The 15,290-nt window shown below is 39.1% G+C and overlaps 2 protein-coding genes and 1 long non-coding RNA gene across 5 annotated transcripts in view; all 3 read left to right on the top strand.

Moving 5' to 3' along the window:
* LOC136278019 (uncharacterized) overlaps positions 1-15,290 on the top strand; it is a 40,605-nt gene that overhangs the window by 11,025 nt on the left and 14,290 nt on the right. The window lies entirely within an intron of this gene.
* LOC136278133 (uncharacterized) lies at positions 319-6,776 on the top strand. The gene is made up of 4 exons (XR_010716214.1): positions 319-2,078; positions 2,635-2,661; positions 2,769-2,924; positions 6,620-6,776. It is a non-coding gene; the product is annotated as an uncharacterized lncRNA (long non-coding RNA).
* LOC131768528 (serine-rich adhesin for platelets) overlaps positions 9,632-15,290 on the top strand; it is a 44,737-nt gene continuing 39,078 nt past the window's right edge. For 2 of the 3 annotated variants that reach the window (XM_066161159.1, XM_066161158.1), the window contains exons 1-2: positions 9,632-9,965; positions 13,155-13,544. In XM_066161159.1, coding sequence (XP_066017256.1) covers positions 9,902-9,965; positions 13,155-13,544 — 454 coding nt within the window. In that variant the 5' untranslated portion in view covers positions 9,632-9,901. The remainder of the gene's footprint in view (positions 9,966-13,154; positions 13,545-15,290) is intronic. The other variant, XM_066161160.1, reaches the window with a different exon arrangement.

The raw sequence follows: 15,290 nt of genomic DNA, 5'->3' as shown, positions 1-15,290 counted from the left end.
CAAGAGTACGCCAACTGCTTTGACTAAACTTTTGTTATACCGCGCGCGCATGTTTCGGCCTTACTCAGCCTAACTGTCTTTACTTTTATTTTAGTCGTCAAGTAAAATCAATACTTAGAATACAGCTTGTTGTATTATATCCGTGTAAGTTTATGTTTTAGCTCATGTTTTAGGAAGCAAGCGGCGGTGAGTAGCTTGAAACGATGAGAACGGGCGGCTGCTATGCATTATCTCAGTTTAATATGCCTTATGTGCTATGGTTCTTTGAAAATGACTTCTGTTTAAATTTACTTCGTACATGGCCTAATAATTATTTAACCAATTGCGCCTGGACCTACGTCGATCGGCAAGAAGACTATTTTGTCTTTTGTTCCACTGCTAACAGAAGAAAAGAAAAAAAAAGAAAAGAAAAAAAATAGAATGAAGACACACTGCTCGATGTCGAGAGTGCGTGAAAAGGCGGGTTTACTTAGACTATTGTCAGGCCTCGAAGTTTTGTTTTTTGGTCTATTGAAGCAAGTAAACATCGCTATTGAAGGCAAAACAAAAGGTGCGATTTTCGCACCTTTTTCCGTTTCAGTGATTTTATTCTCCGGTTAGCCAAAACTTCTCAAACAAAAATCTTTATCGTCGCATTAGGTGAGGGAAAAAAAATAGTGTGACTGGTTTGAAATTGCTTGCGCAAACCTTTCCTTGGTATTCCTTTTTTTCGTGACAACTCCCTACCTCGCGTGCGCTCACGTTTGTCGCAGATTTGTTTTTATCCTTGTCCACGCGACGCCGCTCAGGGGGCGGGCCATTCACTAATTTGGGGTATTGCTTTCTAGTTGAAAAGCTCATAAATTTTATTAATGATACTTGCATATAAAAGCCTCATAAACACAAGTCATAATCACTTTAGACAATCCCTGATTGAGAGAAGAGCTAAGAAACATGAAAAAGTTTTATGAAGTATCGAAAGTGCTCGATAAGCGTACAGACGCTCACGGTCACGTTCAGTACCTCGTCCGCTGGTGTGGCTATGGAAAGAAGTACGATAGCTGGGTGGATGAAACGGATAAAATCCAGCGCCTAAAACAAGTGTTTAGGACACACCACCAAGGAACTCCAGGCTTGCTGCAGACCTTGGTTGTGTTAGTTGCAGAGAAGCTGAACATGAAAAAAACCGCTAACAACCAGCATCGTGAGACGTGCGTCCGTTACCATGCCGATGGATACCGATAACTTCTTTCCGCGCCAAATCTCTTGCGAGCGACGAAGTTTTCTGTGCCCATTCACGAGCTTGAAGCCATAATGCCTGCCGGATGGTCGTTAAACACTTTCAAAACCTCCACGACTTGTCGGTTGCAGCCCGGCAAGCCTGTCGAGATTGCTCTTTTAGAGCGCAAAAAAGTGTTTTTTGCTCATTCGGGCTGTTTGCGCTGTCAAGGTGGGAATGGAGCCCCCATCGCTTGAAAAGACATGGTGCGGAAAGTAGTGTTTGGCTCAACTCTTTTAAAGGTCTCATTCTACCGTGAGCGGAACAAGCAAGCCGAGCGAAAGCCCAAGGAGCGCACGAGACTAACCTGGGCGAAACCAAGATCAGCGGCGAGGTTGCGAACAGTGACCTACCGCTGAGTAATCACTTCAACAAACGGCTCCTTTTAAGGAGCCACCAGATATAAGAAAGTAATGACCAACTCGAATGTATGATACTCTTTTTTTTTCTCTTTTCTGGCCCTTTTTTTTTTTTCATTATTTTCCTCAAAAAAAGATCAGCATTCAAGCCACTTCGATTCGAACCGAAAGTTCCATACGCCTCACTTTTAGATCGCGCTGATTGTGTGCATCCCTGGGGTTGGTATCACTCAAATAATTATGCTTAAAAGGGCTTTATTCAATTATCTTTCACTCAGTCGCCCTTTTGAACTAGCCTCTCGTCTTGCCAAGATCGCTAATAGGCCTTGAACCTGATAGCGTGTTCTGGACAACGTTCTTTTCATTTTTGCCTCAAAATTATGCAACACCGGAACCTGGTAATTTGACACCGATACCAGTACCAGTTTATCAATCATGGAGGAAGCAGGGCACGAGGCTTGGTAAGTGAGAATTAAATGCACACGTATTAAGTACTTCTGCCAGCGACCTATTCGCGTTTGTAAACACGGAAGTATTTCTTAGTCAAACAGCACACCGTAGCTCACAGTAAAAGCTAGTAAATCCGCCGGTGGTTCATTGAAATGAGCCACATTTATTCTCGCCAAAATAGCTGACAATTTCAACTTGACGGATTACACACAATAACAAAAAGTATTTAGTCTAGATTTTGATGTCCTCGTTTGACTGTTTTTTATCAAAGTATCTCATATTCTTGAATGGTGATAAGTAGTATTCGGTTGTGGAGAAAAGTAGCAGAAAAGCAAGGAGTTTGAAAGGATAAATCGAGTCTGTAAACCAAACTCATCACTGAATTTTATCTTACTTTATTAGTGAGATATTTCCTGTTCCAGGAAGTTTTGGACTAAGTGAGCTGAATCAAAGTAAAATACTACTCTAAACCCTGAAGTAAATGGCATAATTTGATAAAAATGTTGAAAATTAGACAAGGTAATTGATAAGATTTATTAATTTATCAAATTATTTCTGAATTCACAGGAGTTAAGAGAGAAAGGGATTCAACAGGTAACTAAAAAAAATACTTTGCAAAGTGGAGTTTGAACATTTTAAAAAATAGAAGAAATTTGAGTATTCAATTTAACATACTACTTTTTTTCAATTATTTCAATTAGAAGAAGAAAGACAATTAACATGGGGATGGGGATTCGTTGGTGGCTCCATCACCACAGAAGAAGACCCTGAGGGTCAGAGCGATTTTGATAGTGGTTATCATTCCGCTGAAACTGAGATCATTTCAGATTCAGAAGATGATCTATTCTTTTTAGATGGTGAGTTAGCAACCACTTATCATTGTAAATAAATTATAAAGTTCAGGATCAAGGCAATTACATTTACAGAAGTGTTACCCAGTGGCCGGGATAATGAAGAGAGAGGAGAGGAAGTGGATGAGGAGGAAGTGGGAGAGATTGAATACTGGAGCGAAGAGGAGTTGGGAGAAGAATGGGAGCAGTGGGAATTTGTAGAGGAAGATGATGTGGAGGAGGACCAAGAGTACGAGGAAGATGAAGAGGAGGAGGAAGACGAAGAGAATGATAATGAGGAGGAGAGGGAGGAAGAAGAAGGCAAGGAGGAGGAGAAGGGAGAGGAGAAGGTGCCAGTGTTCCCATTGACCCGAGCGTGGTCTGTGTTACCAGACCACGCAATGCCAGCTTCATTCATGGCGACACAGGATACCAAGTTTGTTGTTTTGAGTGCGCTTCAAGGTTGAAATTTGAAAAAGAGAGATGTCCTGTGTGCCGGAAAAAAATCCAACTTGTCATTAATTTTTTTTTTTTTTTTAGTGACAGTTAATTGTAAGGTAATTAATATATGTAATTAATATAATTACTCAGATGATTATGAAAATGTACAGAAGTAAAAAGGAAGTAAAGTAGAAGTAAAAAATAAAAAGAAAGAAAATACAGTTGCTCTGATAATCCCCGAGCAAGTATACTTAAAAAATATTATTATTCTCGTCTGGCACAGTAAATATTGTGGAATTATTGATCAGTCCGATATTATGTGTCGTCGTTCTAAAGAATATCCAACCCCCCCCCATGAATTTTCAATTAAGCTTCATACACAATGTCGGGTTATCACCTAAATTTTTCTGTTACACACATACTGCTTCAATTAATTGTAATTGTGTATGTATATAAATGATTTTATGTTTTTAATGGTGCCTACCTGAGCAGTATATTTTGAATTTTTTCCTCCTTTCTGTGATCCACGATGGAATGCCTGGGCTTGCCAGTAGTTCTTTTGTGGTACATGATATACCAATGCTGAAAAAGGAGAGTAATATTAAATTTATCTATTTTTATACCACAAAGTTTCACTTAAAAGCTTCCTGCTTATATAATTACATTAACTTTCAGGCCTATTAATTTATCTGCTAATAATAAATAGTAGATGCATTGTGAAATTATTATTTGATATCATCATCATTACTTTCATCCAGGAAGACATTTGTTAAGAGTTAAATTTTTGTTGACGTACTGTGAATGTAGAGGGTGATTTCGTCATCATAGAACATTTCAAGAAATAGCTTTCCCCACTCCTGCACATATGTTTTAAAGCGCCGAGGCTCAAGGTAATCTGGATCATTATCTTGAACCTGTAACGCCCGCATCAAAGTCTGAAAACCCTACAGCAAGAAGCAAATGCAGATAACAATTAAGCATCATTATTTTTATTTCAGACGCTCTCACAAAGATTCTTTGCTGATAGCGTAAAAGGAATAAGCAGCGACAGGTGAATATATTACTGAGCAATTACCAAGGAAATTTCGCAATGATACGTACCTCGATTGGTTTAAATTCTGCTGGTAAAATGTCTGCAGCATTTCGGAGGTAGTCTCCGATTGTTTTTCTCTTCAAAGACCGCGCAGCCCTGTCCACGCCCAATAGCTTTTGCGGCTGATGTTAAATTTCACGGTGTTCGTTGCAGGGTTAACTGCAAGGCGACTTTGGGCAACTTCGCGTCTTAGAAGCTGAAGTTCCTGGCGAAGCTGGAAAACTTCAGCTGTTCTCTCTGCCAATTCCGCCGCCTGGTCATTATTGATCTAAACATCTTCCATTTTTTTCAGCTCGTAACTGCTCATTCTGAGCGCGTAGATGGCGAATACGCTGGTCGTACGCCTCAAGGAGTGGCAAAGAGATAATAGACTGCTCTACCTCAAAATGCCTCGGTCCGCGTCTTTAGAGGGCATTTGGCGCCTTCTCTATCTTAAACATGGAAAACACTTTCAACGATCTCTTCTGATGACACGAGCGAAATGATTGTTGTTTGATTGTTGTTAAGTGACAATAGCGAAATGATCGTTGTCGAGTGCACGCGTCTCTATAGCCATTTACTCCATTAGCATGACAACTGAGCGCGAATTTCAAAGACGCTCAGCTGCGCTCAAAACATGTTATGGGCCGGTAACTTAACTTTTGACGATTAAGAAACAAAGACGAGAAAACAATACACAACTGATCACGAAAGCGTTGCAAGTTATGAATACTCTAATGGAACTAATGCACTGAAAGTGTTTCGTAACTAAATTCCCCAAGAACCCTGTTACAATTTCTTAGATTGACTACTTATAATCTGCAATATGTTTGCGAAGAGTTAAAATCGATTAGTTTGAATTGGGGGAGTAACAGTAGTAATAGCGCAACAATTGTGTTTTCAAATAACACCAAAGACGCTTTTGTTTTGTTATGCTTTTAAGACATTCAATAATTTTATCATGACAATTTAACCCTCCCAACAGTTTAATAATATTTCGAACATAATTGATAGCAGCGGCAGTTCTTCGCTGTAGGTAAGCTACTTTCCCCGCAGCGGATTCGGCTTATCAGCTGGCTTATTGCAAAGCATTAACGGACTAGAAAATAGGCTTATTACTTCGCTTCACTTTTGAGTTTCTTTTCCGATGACTGGGTTTTGCTTGTAGTTATTTTGCGCCTTTCCATTTCTATTTAAAAGAACAAACCCTAGCCCTTTTAGCGTGCTTCTGAACGTTGACATTCGCCGGTTTGCGTGAAGAAAAGAAATAACTTCTACAGCCCGCGCTTCATGTTACAAAGTTTCCCTTCCGCACCCCTGGTAAAATTGTCTTTGTTCTAAGGGACATTTCCCTTACCCTACCCCGAGAGTTGTGATATTATCAACATCTGGTAGTCAACGAATATTTTGAATCTCGCGCTCGGAAATTAGCTTAGCGTCGGTTCTTTCAAACCCTTGTTCCAGAAACAATAGAGCCTCTAAGCTGCAAACAATTAAAATGCCTCTGAAAGGAAGGTAATCCAGTACCATTGTCTACCAAAAATTAAACACAAAGTTTGATATGGGTAAAGGATATTGAATGTTCGTAAAGGATAAGGATCAAGATGGATATATTAACCACTTTCTATTTGGAGAAATACTCAAAGAAATGAAATAATTATAGCTCATCCATCTTCCGTAGAATTACTGTGGTATTCTGACCAATTTCGCTTATAAAACTTTACGCATCTTTAAAATTCTTTGCGCATCTTTACTCACTGTTCTTTACCAACTTTTAACATTCTTAAACATTCTTTACGCATAACCAATCTTTACGTGCCGTTAATTCTCTTTACAAATCTTTAGCGTTCTTCAACGACCTTTAACTTTCCATTCGCACAATCAGTCTGTACGTGCTTTTAATTCCCTTTCCGCATCTGTATTCTGTCTTTTACATCGATTCTAAACTTTCTGTTCGCATAAACTGGTAATAAAGGCCACAGCAAGAGATTGTTAAACGCTGCTCTTACATTTACCATCAAGTCTACTTGATATCTTCCTAATTGCCTGATGAATGTGGCGAGCTGTTCGCTGCTTTGTTTTTTCGAACTTTTTTTTGGTTGTCTTACTGTTAGTAGTGTATTTCCATTGCCAAATGCCATTTATAGCTAGCCTACTTTTGTTTCCTGTTTTCTTTTTGTATGTTTATATGTAACCTCTCTCTCCACAGAAATCAACGCCACTTTCAAGACGGTTTGCCCTTGATTACTGTGAATAATTGTGCCCAGCCTAGTTTTTCCGCGGGAAATGAAACCAAGAATGACAGGCTCCAAAGTAAACCGTCTGTCCAGCAAGAGGGTGTATATACCGCACTATGTCCTCAGTCAATGATGGTAATTATACATAAAATGGAACGAAATTATCCAATGTGATCCAAATGCGATTTTTGAAAAACAAAAAATTGAATTAAAATTTCCTAATCAGTAAAACTGTGTTTCGCAGACGCCTAAAGAGGATGGTTCACGAACGTACGCGTCGCTTGATGAATCTACAAGAGAAGCCAAAGACATTGAATTTGAGAATTTAATACCAGCTCATGGGTATGTTAATACTTCACCATCAGAAAAAAAACATGTCAAAAGCTATGGTGGATTGTTTGTTAGAAATTTAGCGTTAACCCAGGATTAGAAAGCTGAAGTAAACCAAGTGTTCAGAGCACTTAGATTTTGGGAGGAGTTCATTTCATAGGTGGCAATCGAGTCTACAGTTTTTCCTCCCTGTTAAACAATCTACGTACAGTTGAAATTCCCGATGAAATAATTTCTTAAATTAATAAACAGCTAACCTCTTTTCTTTTGTTTGTTTTTTTATTTATTTATTTAGGCTCCGCAAACCGTTTGTCCAACGGGAGGGTGCATATACAGCACTGTGTCCAGAGCCAATGATGGTAATGAATTTAAATTACTTAATATGATCCCCAAAAGATTTTTCAATATAAGATTACAAAAAAATGGAATGAAAAAATTGCGATACGTCTAAGTGTTTTCAAACTACTCAGCTATATCTATCTATCTATCTATCTATCCATCTATCTATCTATCTATCTATCTATCTATCTGTCTATCTATCTATTCCTCTATATATCTATTTAAACATCGCAATTTCTCATGTGAAAAATCACATTATTGCCAGTTAGAAGGATTTCATTTGGAAATAGGCATTACGTTTCAGAACCACTTGTCTAAACTTTTTGCCGTATCTATGTCAAAGATCGGAGTTTATATCATCAGAAGATGTAGTAAATTAATTGCTCGATGGTAAGCACAATATGTCACAAAGACCTGAATAGAAATTTCAATTAACTACATACATGTTTTACACGATCAGGAGAAAATGATATTTACTCTTGACATGATCTTATTATCGCTGGGTTGCGTTTATGGTGTCGTTCAATTTTGTTTCTTGACAATGGAGAGTTTAGTCAAGCAAACAGCAATTTTCAAAGGAATTGAGAGCACAGTTGGAGTCGATAAACCTTGTCTGTAAAGTAGATAAAACCATCAGTTTTCTCACAAATAAAACTGGATATTTGCAGGCTCCAGAAGGTGAGGGTTCTCGAACTTACACATCCACAGTGGAGGACGGCGACGTTGAATATGTGAATCAAATACCTAATCCTGAATATGTGAACCAGATACCTACTCCTGAGTATGTTAATGCTTGAGTGAGGTGTTCGCGAGACGGCTGGCACTAATTTAGGATTATAAAGCTGAAGTAAACGACGTAATGATAGTACTTGTCCCAGCAAGACGACAAAAGAAAAACACGAATTTCCGTTGGGTTAATTTAATCGTGGTTTGAGAAACCCACAGTAAATGGACTCTAAATTATGCCAATTTGTCGTCTAAACAATCTTCTTTGTTCACGCATGCTGCGCCTGATGATGTGGAACTCGCTGTTATTACTGCTTGGAACTTGTAGCAGATTCGCCATCAAAAACAAAATTTTAAAATTAAAAAAAATAACACTGATAACAATAATAACAATAATAATAATAGAAACAGTAATAAAAATAGCAATAACAGTAATGATAAAAGCATGAAAATAAAGGAGAAAGCAAACCAAGGCATTTCTTTAATGGTAATATAGCTATAAAAATTTGTAATTTATTATCATTAAGTATATTTTCAAAATGAAATGTTGCGAGCGTAAAAAAACATTACATACCAGTTAAGTTCCATAGTACAGTGAATGCTTTGCCCGAAGTAATAAAAGAAATTAAAAATAAAAAAAAAAAAACATCAGCTTCTTCGTAACACTATAATCACTGGTGGAGAAAAAAATTACAGCAAGCGAGGCAACTGTATCTGCATACGCGCATATGTTGCGTGATGGGTGAAGGAGCTCGCCTCCTCGTGCGACTACGAGGCTTTTTTTTCCGGATTAAAAAAAGAGAAGGCTTTGAGTCGATTGTTATTTTACTTATTCTGTATTACGTAGTTAGTGGTAATTATTCGATAGGACTTTGCTTCGAGGTTTTTTTCGCTCTGTCTTGGAAAACGCCATAACAAAGATGAATGAATTAGCATTTTGTTTTGCTTAGGGTTAGTGTTGTCGTGTTGTATAACATTTAGGCAAATTCCCTTACAGGACGTTAGTACGTTCCCGTATGGTGCGTCCTTACAGGATCCATACTTAGAGGACGATTTAGTCTGTGTAAAAAAATTTAAATAAATAGATGACTGAAATAACGTAAGTGTTTGGAACTTTGTTTATCAAATTTACATGCGAATCGTGGTAATTACTCATCCGTACAGAAAGATTCCCTTGATGGGTTCCGGGCCTCGTGTTTACATTCCATCGATATGATTTTTGTTAAAGTGACTGAGTTAATACTTTCAAACAATAAATCAAAATACAAGTATATAAATTTGAATGATCAAACTGTGTTGGCAGGGCCATTAGCAGATCGCTTCAAAATGAATGCGAAACTAACCTCTGTTAATATCCATCGAGCTATCTGGAAGACCACAAGCAATATGCACATAAGTTCATACATAAATAATAGAGAGACAAAAGAATCTTGCGTTGAATTTTTTTCCTTAATTGTGGCGTTCGGTTTTCTAGACAGTGCCTGACCCTGACGACCTCAATCCGTCGACAAAGCTTTTCGAGAACATTCCAAAAATATCCAACGCATTACACCCTGCTTATTCGAAAGAAACCGGAACACTTTGCCTCTCGTCTAAAGCTAAAAGAGAAGCTGACAGGAGGAGTTTGCGTTGTTTTATCATTCAAAATTTCTCTTTTTCATATTGTCATTTTCTGGTAAATTCAACTTCCTTTTAATTTACTTTAAAGCTTCTCTGAGGCGGGATCTCCTGTCAAACTTCCGTTGATTCCTCCCACGTCACACGTTGAGTGACCATAAATATCTTAATTGGTCGGCCGAGTTTAACTTTCACTTTCGTGGCGTTTCAAACTTTCTCATCCAAAACGTAAGCCTAGAACGATGACTTTCGCGAGGATACATGTATGGTTCGTGCTTGCAATTGGTTTGTTGCCGCCGAGAACTGGTAAGTGAAATAGAATTGGAAATAATCCTTGACTTCACGAGTTTTGTTGATGCACGTACGTGATTGATACTTAAGATCAAATCTAATATCTTACGCATCCAATGCTTTAAATTGCGAAACTCACCACCAAATGACTTGCTCGCATAAAAAAATGATTGGTGACTTATGTTTTGATTGTTTTTAAAGAAGAATTATCTCGCAGTTTACCTAAACACGCTTCACGTAACACAACAATGATCGTTTGGATTGAAAAGGAAGTAGCGGCCTCCATTAGGGCAATAGATCCATATATTTTGATCCGTTGTACCGTGTTTGCTATAAGTACGACTTTCTCAAATTTGGAACTGTGAACAGCTTTCATTTAGTTGTCACTATGAAGCAGTACGTCTCAAGTACATCGCAACAGCTTGCTTTATTGTTTTAAAAGATGTCGTGCAACGATCCTTGTCAAAGATGGCGTGACTTATTTGCCATCGATCAAATGTGACATAAAAATTTAATCTATTTCAATGGCGAATTTTTACAATGAAAATGACTCACATACGCAGATATTATTGATATACTGCATTTTGACTGTTAGGAAAGAAGACTTTTCACGCAGTTTGCCTTAACACAGTGCAAGCTGTACAACGATTGAAATGAAAAGGAAACACATGCATTTTGTGATCAAATCTAACGTGTCATCCAGCAAACTCGACCAGCTTTCATTTAGTTGTCCCTATGAGGCGGGCGCCAAGAAAATCTGGATCGGAGCGGATCGACTCACAGATCGGATCAAGATCCGATCACAGATCATGGATCGGATCATGTTAAATAAAATTAGAAATTGTGCGTGACAAGCCAAAATATAGTCTGCGTGACATAATCGAGCGCAGGCCCCACTGGAATTAAAAACCTCGCGGATCGGATCACGGTCAAAAAAGGAGAGCTTCTAAAATTGAAACAATCAAATCATGTACAAAATAATAAAGAGTTTAAAAAAAGGGGTGTGAAAAAGTTAAAATGATTTCAATGAAAATTAAAGATGCTACTTAATAAGCCAAAATAGAGTTTGTGTGACGTAATGGAGCGCACACCCATTTGAATGTTTTGCTTTTATTATTATTTTTTTTTTTTTGCCCCAAAATTCCATGTAGTCATTTTCACCGCTGTGTTGAGAAGTGTTGTGAAGTGCCGCCATGGACAAAGGCAAGAGAGATCAAGGTACATATCATTCTTCAATCAGGATGCGAGTATTGAGATTTTCGGTTTTGCGGTTTAGGCTATTTTTAGATTGATTTTCGGTTTTTGTGCCAAAAAAACTTTAGTTTTTCGGTTTTGCTGTTCATTTCGGTTTGCGGATTTTACGCGGTTTAGCATTTGTTTTTTCGGTTTTCGTCAAAAATACAAACAGGTTTCCGGGATTTTTTGCGATTTGTCTCGATCTGAGCGGCAATTAAGCTCCTCCACTGATCTCTAACAGCTGCGAAACGCAAATGTTATTGAGAGGAATGCAAAACAAACCAATTGTCACTGAAATAGCTTCTCGTTGGTGAAATTTCGTAGCGTTCTTTGGGAGGTCACGCGTCTTAGCACTCTGGTCGATCAGTTTGCGAACTATGGCTTACAACGAGCCTCACGAACCGGAAACGGAAGAAGCTCAAGGACTTTAAGAAGCAACTGTGGATTGTGTCGCGTTTTTCTTAACTGACTGGTGAAATGATACAAATCTCTCGCTTACCTTGGTTCACGGTGGCACTACACAACACTCCACGTAGTCTTGTCCATCAGCGCGTAGTTAGTAAAGCAATAATGGTGCAAAGCATTATAAATGACACAGCTCCAGAATATCAGATTTCGCGTTTTTTTCGTCGCTTCAATTTAACTAGTTACAACCTTAGAGAGAATGAATACAAGCTCGCTGTTCCACAACCCCGCGCTGAATTTTATAAAAGAAATCTTTCCTATAGCGGATATGTGTTATGGAACAGCGTTCCTCTGGAGGTGCGGTAATTGACATCCCCTACTATATTCAAGGGAAAATTAAGGGACCTGAATTTCGATTCAGTGAAATAATTTAATTAGCGATATGTTATATTTACACACGGCCTCCTTGAAAAGCAGGTGTTTTCTTTTCATCTTAATTATTTTAGTTTTTATCTCAGATTCTAGTTTAGTTAGGCAGTAATTTTTTTCTATTTGAATGTAAATGTACCTGAAGGAAATACAGTGTATAAATAAAGTTACCTTACCACAACTTACCTTTCACAGCCGTGAAAGTGGCTACAGAAAAACAGAAACAAAAAAACAAAAACAAAAACAAAATGGAAAATCTCCCAGTGATTCCTGCGCTTCATTATGTCACGCAGACTTTGTTTTTCTTTTGGCTTGTCGTGCAAAATTTATAATTTCAATTAACATTACCTGATCCGTGATCCGGTCCGTGATCCGTTCCGTGATCCGATCCGATCCATGATCAGGCCCGTGATCCGATCCGGTCCAATCCAGATTTTGTCGAAGCCGCTTTGAAGCTAAATGTCTCATGCTCCTCGCGACATCACGACAGCTTGGTTAACATGGGTTAAGAAGGAAGGTTTAATGGATAAATTCGCAGTTTTGATTTTTATCATAATCATCTTTGCAAAGCTTACCTTTTTTGACGAAAAGTATGTAAATTAGAAAGGTTTGAGGAAGTATTGAATTGTACTGTACATTTAATTGTGATCGCCTACTTTGTTAGCGGACGTTTATCTGATGTGGTTGTCTCGTACCTAGGCTTTCCAAAGTTGTAAAACCCAACTATCAGTTACACGGTAGGGTCTGGGTATAAGATTACTGGCGTGTCTATGGCGTAAGGTTGTGCTATCGCCGCGATTCTTCTGCTATTCCCTCTAAATCTAAATAACCGAGGTCTTATTCAGACTGATGATCTTACTTACTTAGTCTTGCTTAAGACTACAAATAATTAACGAACGAAAAATAAATAAAAACATGGATAAATGACTACGTAATTACCTTATTGATCAATGCGTGAATAATAATGGTGATCACCCTCTAACAAGTCACGTGTTCGGTTATAATGCTTGGCTTCAGAAAGTTCAATCTGTAATCCATTCTCACACACTCCCCTCCCTCCCCCTCCTGTTGTTGATTATTGAAAGAGCTTAAAACAACATATCTGCAATTTGTTTTGTTTTTGTTTCTATGTAGATGGAGAGAGGCTGTGTTCGTGTTATAACTTTAATAACAAGTCAAGTGGTTATGCGTGGCCACAAGCAAATGCTAACTGTATAAACCACAAAAAACACCTTGTGGTGATGGAAACAGAGCAGGAATGGGAATTTATCAAAAATGTGATTCAAAACCGAGAAGGTAATATATATGGTGAATGGTTTATTGGTTTGGAGATGAATATAACAACAAGAAATTGGACTTGGGTCAATGGCAAATCTCTGACTATTGACAAATGGGCGAAGTCAAATCCTGACCCAAATGACTTTTACGGGATGATTCACAAGGAATTTCCAACTGGAATTAAAGGATCTTTTAGCACTCTTAGAGGAACCGTACAAAGAGGATGGATTTGCGAGAAAGAATCAGGTATTGAACAGGACCAGATAAAAGAAACGATTTTAGCTTTATCAAAAATTCTTATCATGCATGAATCTGAATTAGCTACGGACTGCTTTTCCCCTCCCTTTCCTACCCCTTATCTTTCCCTTTCCCATCCCTTATCTTTCCCTTTCCCACCCCTTATCTTTCCTTTTCCCACCCCTTATCTTTCCCTTTCCCACTCCTTATCTTTCCCATTCCCACCCCTTATCTTTCCTTTTCCCACCCCTTATCTTTCCCTTTCCCACCCCTTATCTTTCCCTTTCCCACCCCTTATCTTTCCCTTTCCCACCCCTTATCTTTCCCTTTCCCATCCCTTATCTTTCCCTTTCCCACCCCTTATCTTTCCCTTTCCCACCCCTTATCTTTCCTTTTCCCACCCCTTATCTTTCCCTTTCCCACCCCTTATCTCTCCCTTTCCCACCCCTTATCTTTCCCTTTCCCACCCCTTATCTTTCCCTTTCCCACCCATTATATTTCCCTTTCCCACCCTTTATCTTTCCCTTTCCCACCTCTTATCTTTCCCTTTCCCACCCTTTATCTTTCCCTTTCCCACCCCTTATCGTCCCTTTCCCACCCCTTATCTTTCCCTTTCTCACCCCTTATCTTTCCCTTTCCCATCCCTTATCTTTCTCTTTCCCACCCCTTATCTTTACCTTTCCCATCCCTTATCTTTCCCTTTCCCACCCCTTATATTTCCCTTTCCCACCCCTTATCTTTCCCTTTCACACCCCTTATCTTTCCCTTTTCCATCCCTTATCTTTCTCTTTCCCACCCCTTATCTTTCCTTTTCCCACCTCTTATCTTTCCCTTTCCTACCCCTTATCTTTCCCTGTCCCACCTCTTATCTTTCCCTTTCCCACCCCTTATCTTTCCCTTTCGAACCTCTTATCTCTCCTTTTCCCACCCCTTATCTTTCCCTTTCCCACCCCTTATCTTTCCCTTTCCCACCCCTTATCTTTCTCTTTCCCACCCCTTATCTTTCCTTTTCCCACCCCTTATCTTTCCCTTTCCCACCCCTTATCTTTCCCTTTCCCACCTCTTATCTTTCCCTTTCCCACCCTTTATCTTTCCCTTTCCCACCCCTTATCGTCCCTTTCCCACCCCTTATCTTTCCCTTTCTCACCCCTTATCTTTCCCTTTCCCATCCCTTATCTTTCTCTTTCCCACCCCTTATCTTTACCTTTCCCATCCCTTATCTTTCCCTTTCCCACCCCTTATATTTCCCTTTCCCACCCCTTATCTTTCCCTTTCACACCCCTTATCTTTCCCTTTTCCATCCCTTATCTTTCTCTTTCCCACCCCTTATCTTTCCTTTTCCCACCTCTTATCTTTCCCTTTCCTACCCCTTATCTTTCCCTGTCCCACCTCTTATCTTTCCCTTTCCCACCCCTTATCTTTCCCTTTCGAACCTCTTATCTCTCCTTTTCCCACCCCTTATCTTTCCCTTTCCCACCCCTTATCTTTCCCTTTCCCACCCCTTATCTTTCTCTTTCCCACCCCTTATCTTTCCTTTTCCCACCCCTTATCTTTCCCTTTCCCACCCCTTATCTTTCCCTTTCCCACCTCTTATCTTTCCCTTTCCCACCCTTTATCTTTCCCTTTCCCACCCCTTATCGTCCCTTTCCCACCCCTTATCTTTCCCTTTCTCACCCCTTATCTTTCCCTTTCCCATCCCTTATCTTTCTCTTTCCCACCCCTTATCTTTACCTTTCCCATCCCTTATCTTTCCCT

This window comes from Pocillopora verrucosa, chromosome 14, assembly GCF_036669915.1.
Source record: "Pocillopora verrucosa isolate sample1 chromosome 14, ASM3666991v2, whole genome shotgun sequence".
Lineage (NCBI taxonomy): Eukaryota > Metazoa > Cnidaria > Anthozoa > Scleractinia > Pocilloporidae > Pocillopora > Pocillopora verrucosa.
Note: the sequence above shows the minus strand (reverse complement) of the source record. Positions and strands in the feature narration are given on the sequence as shown.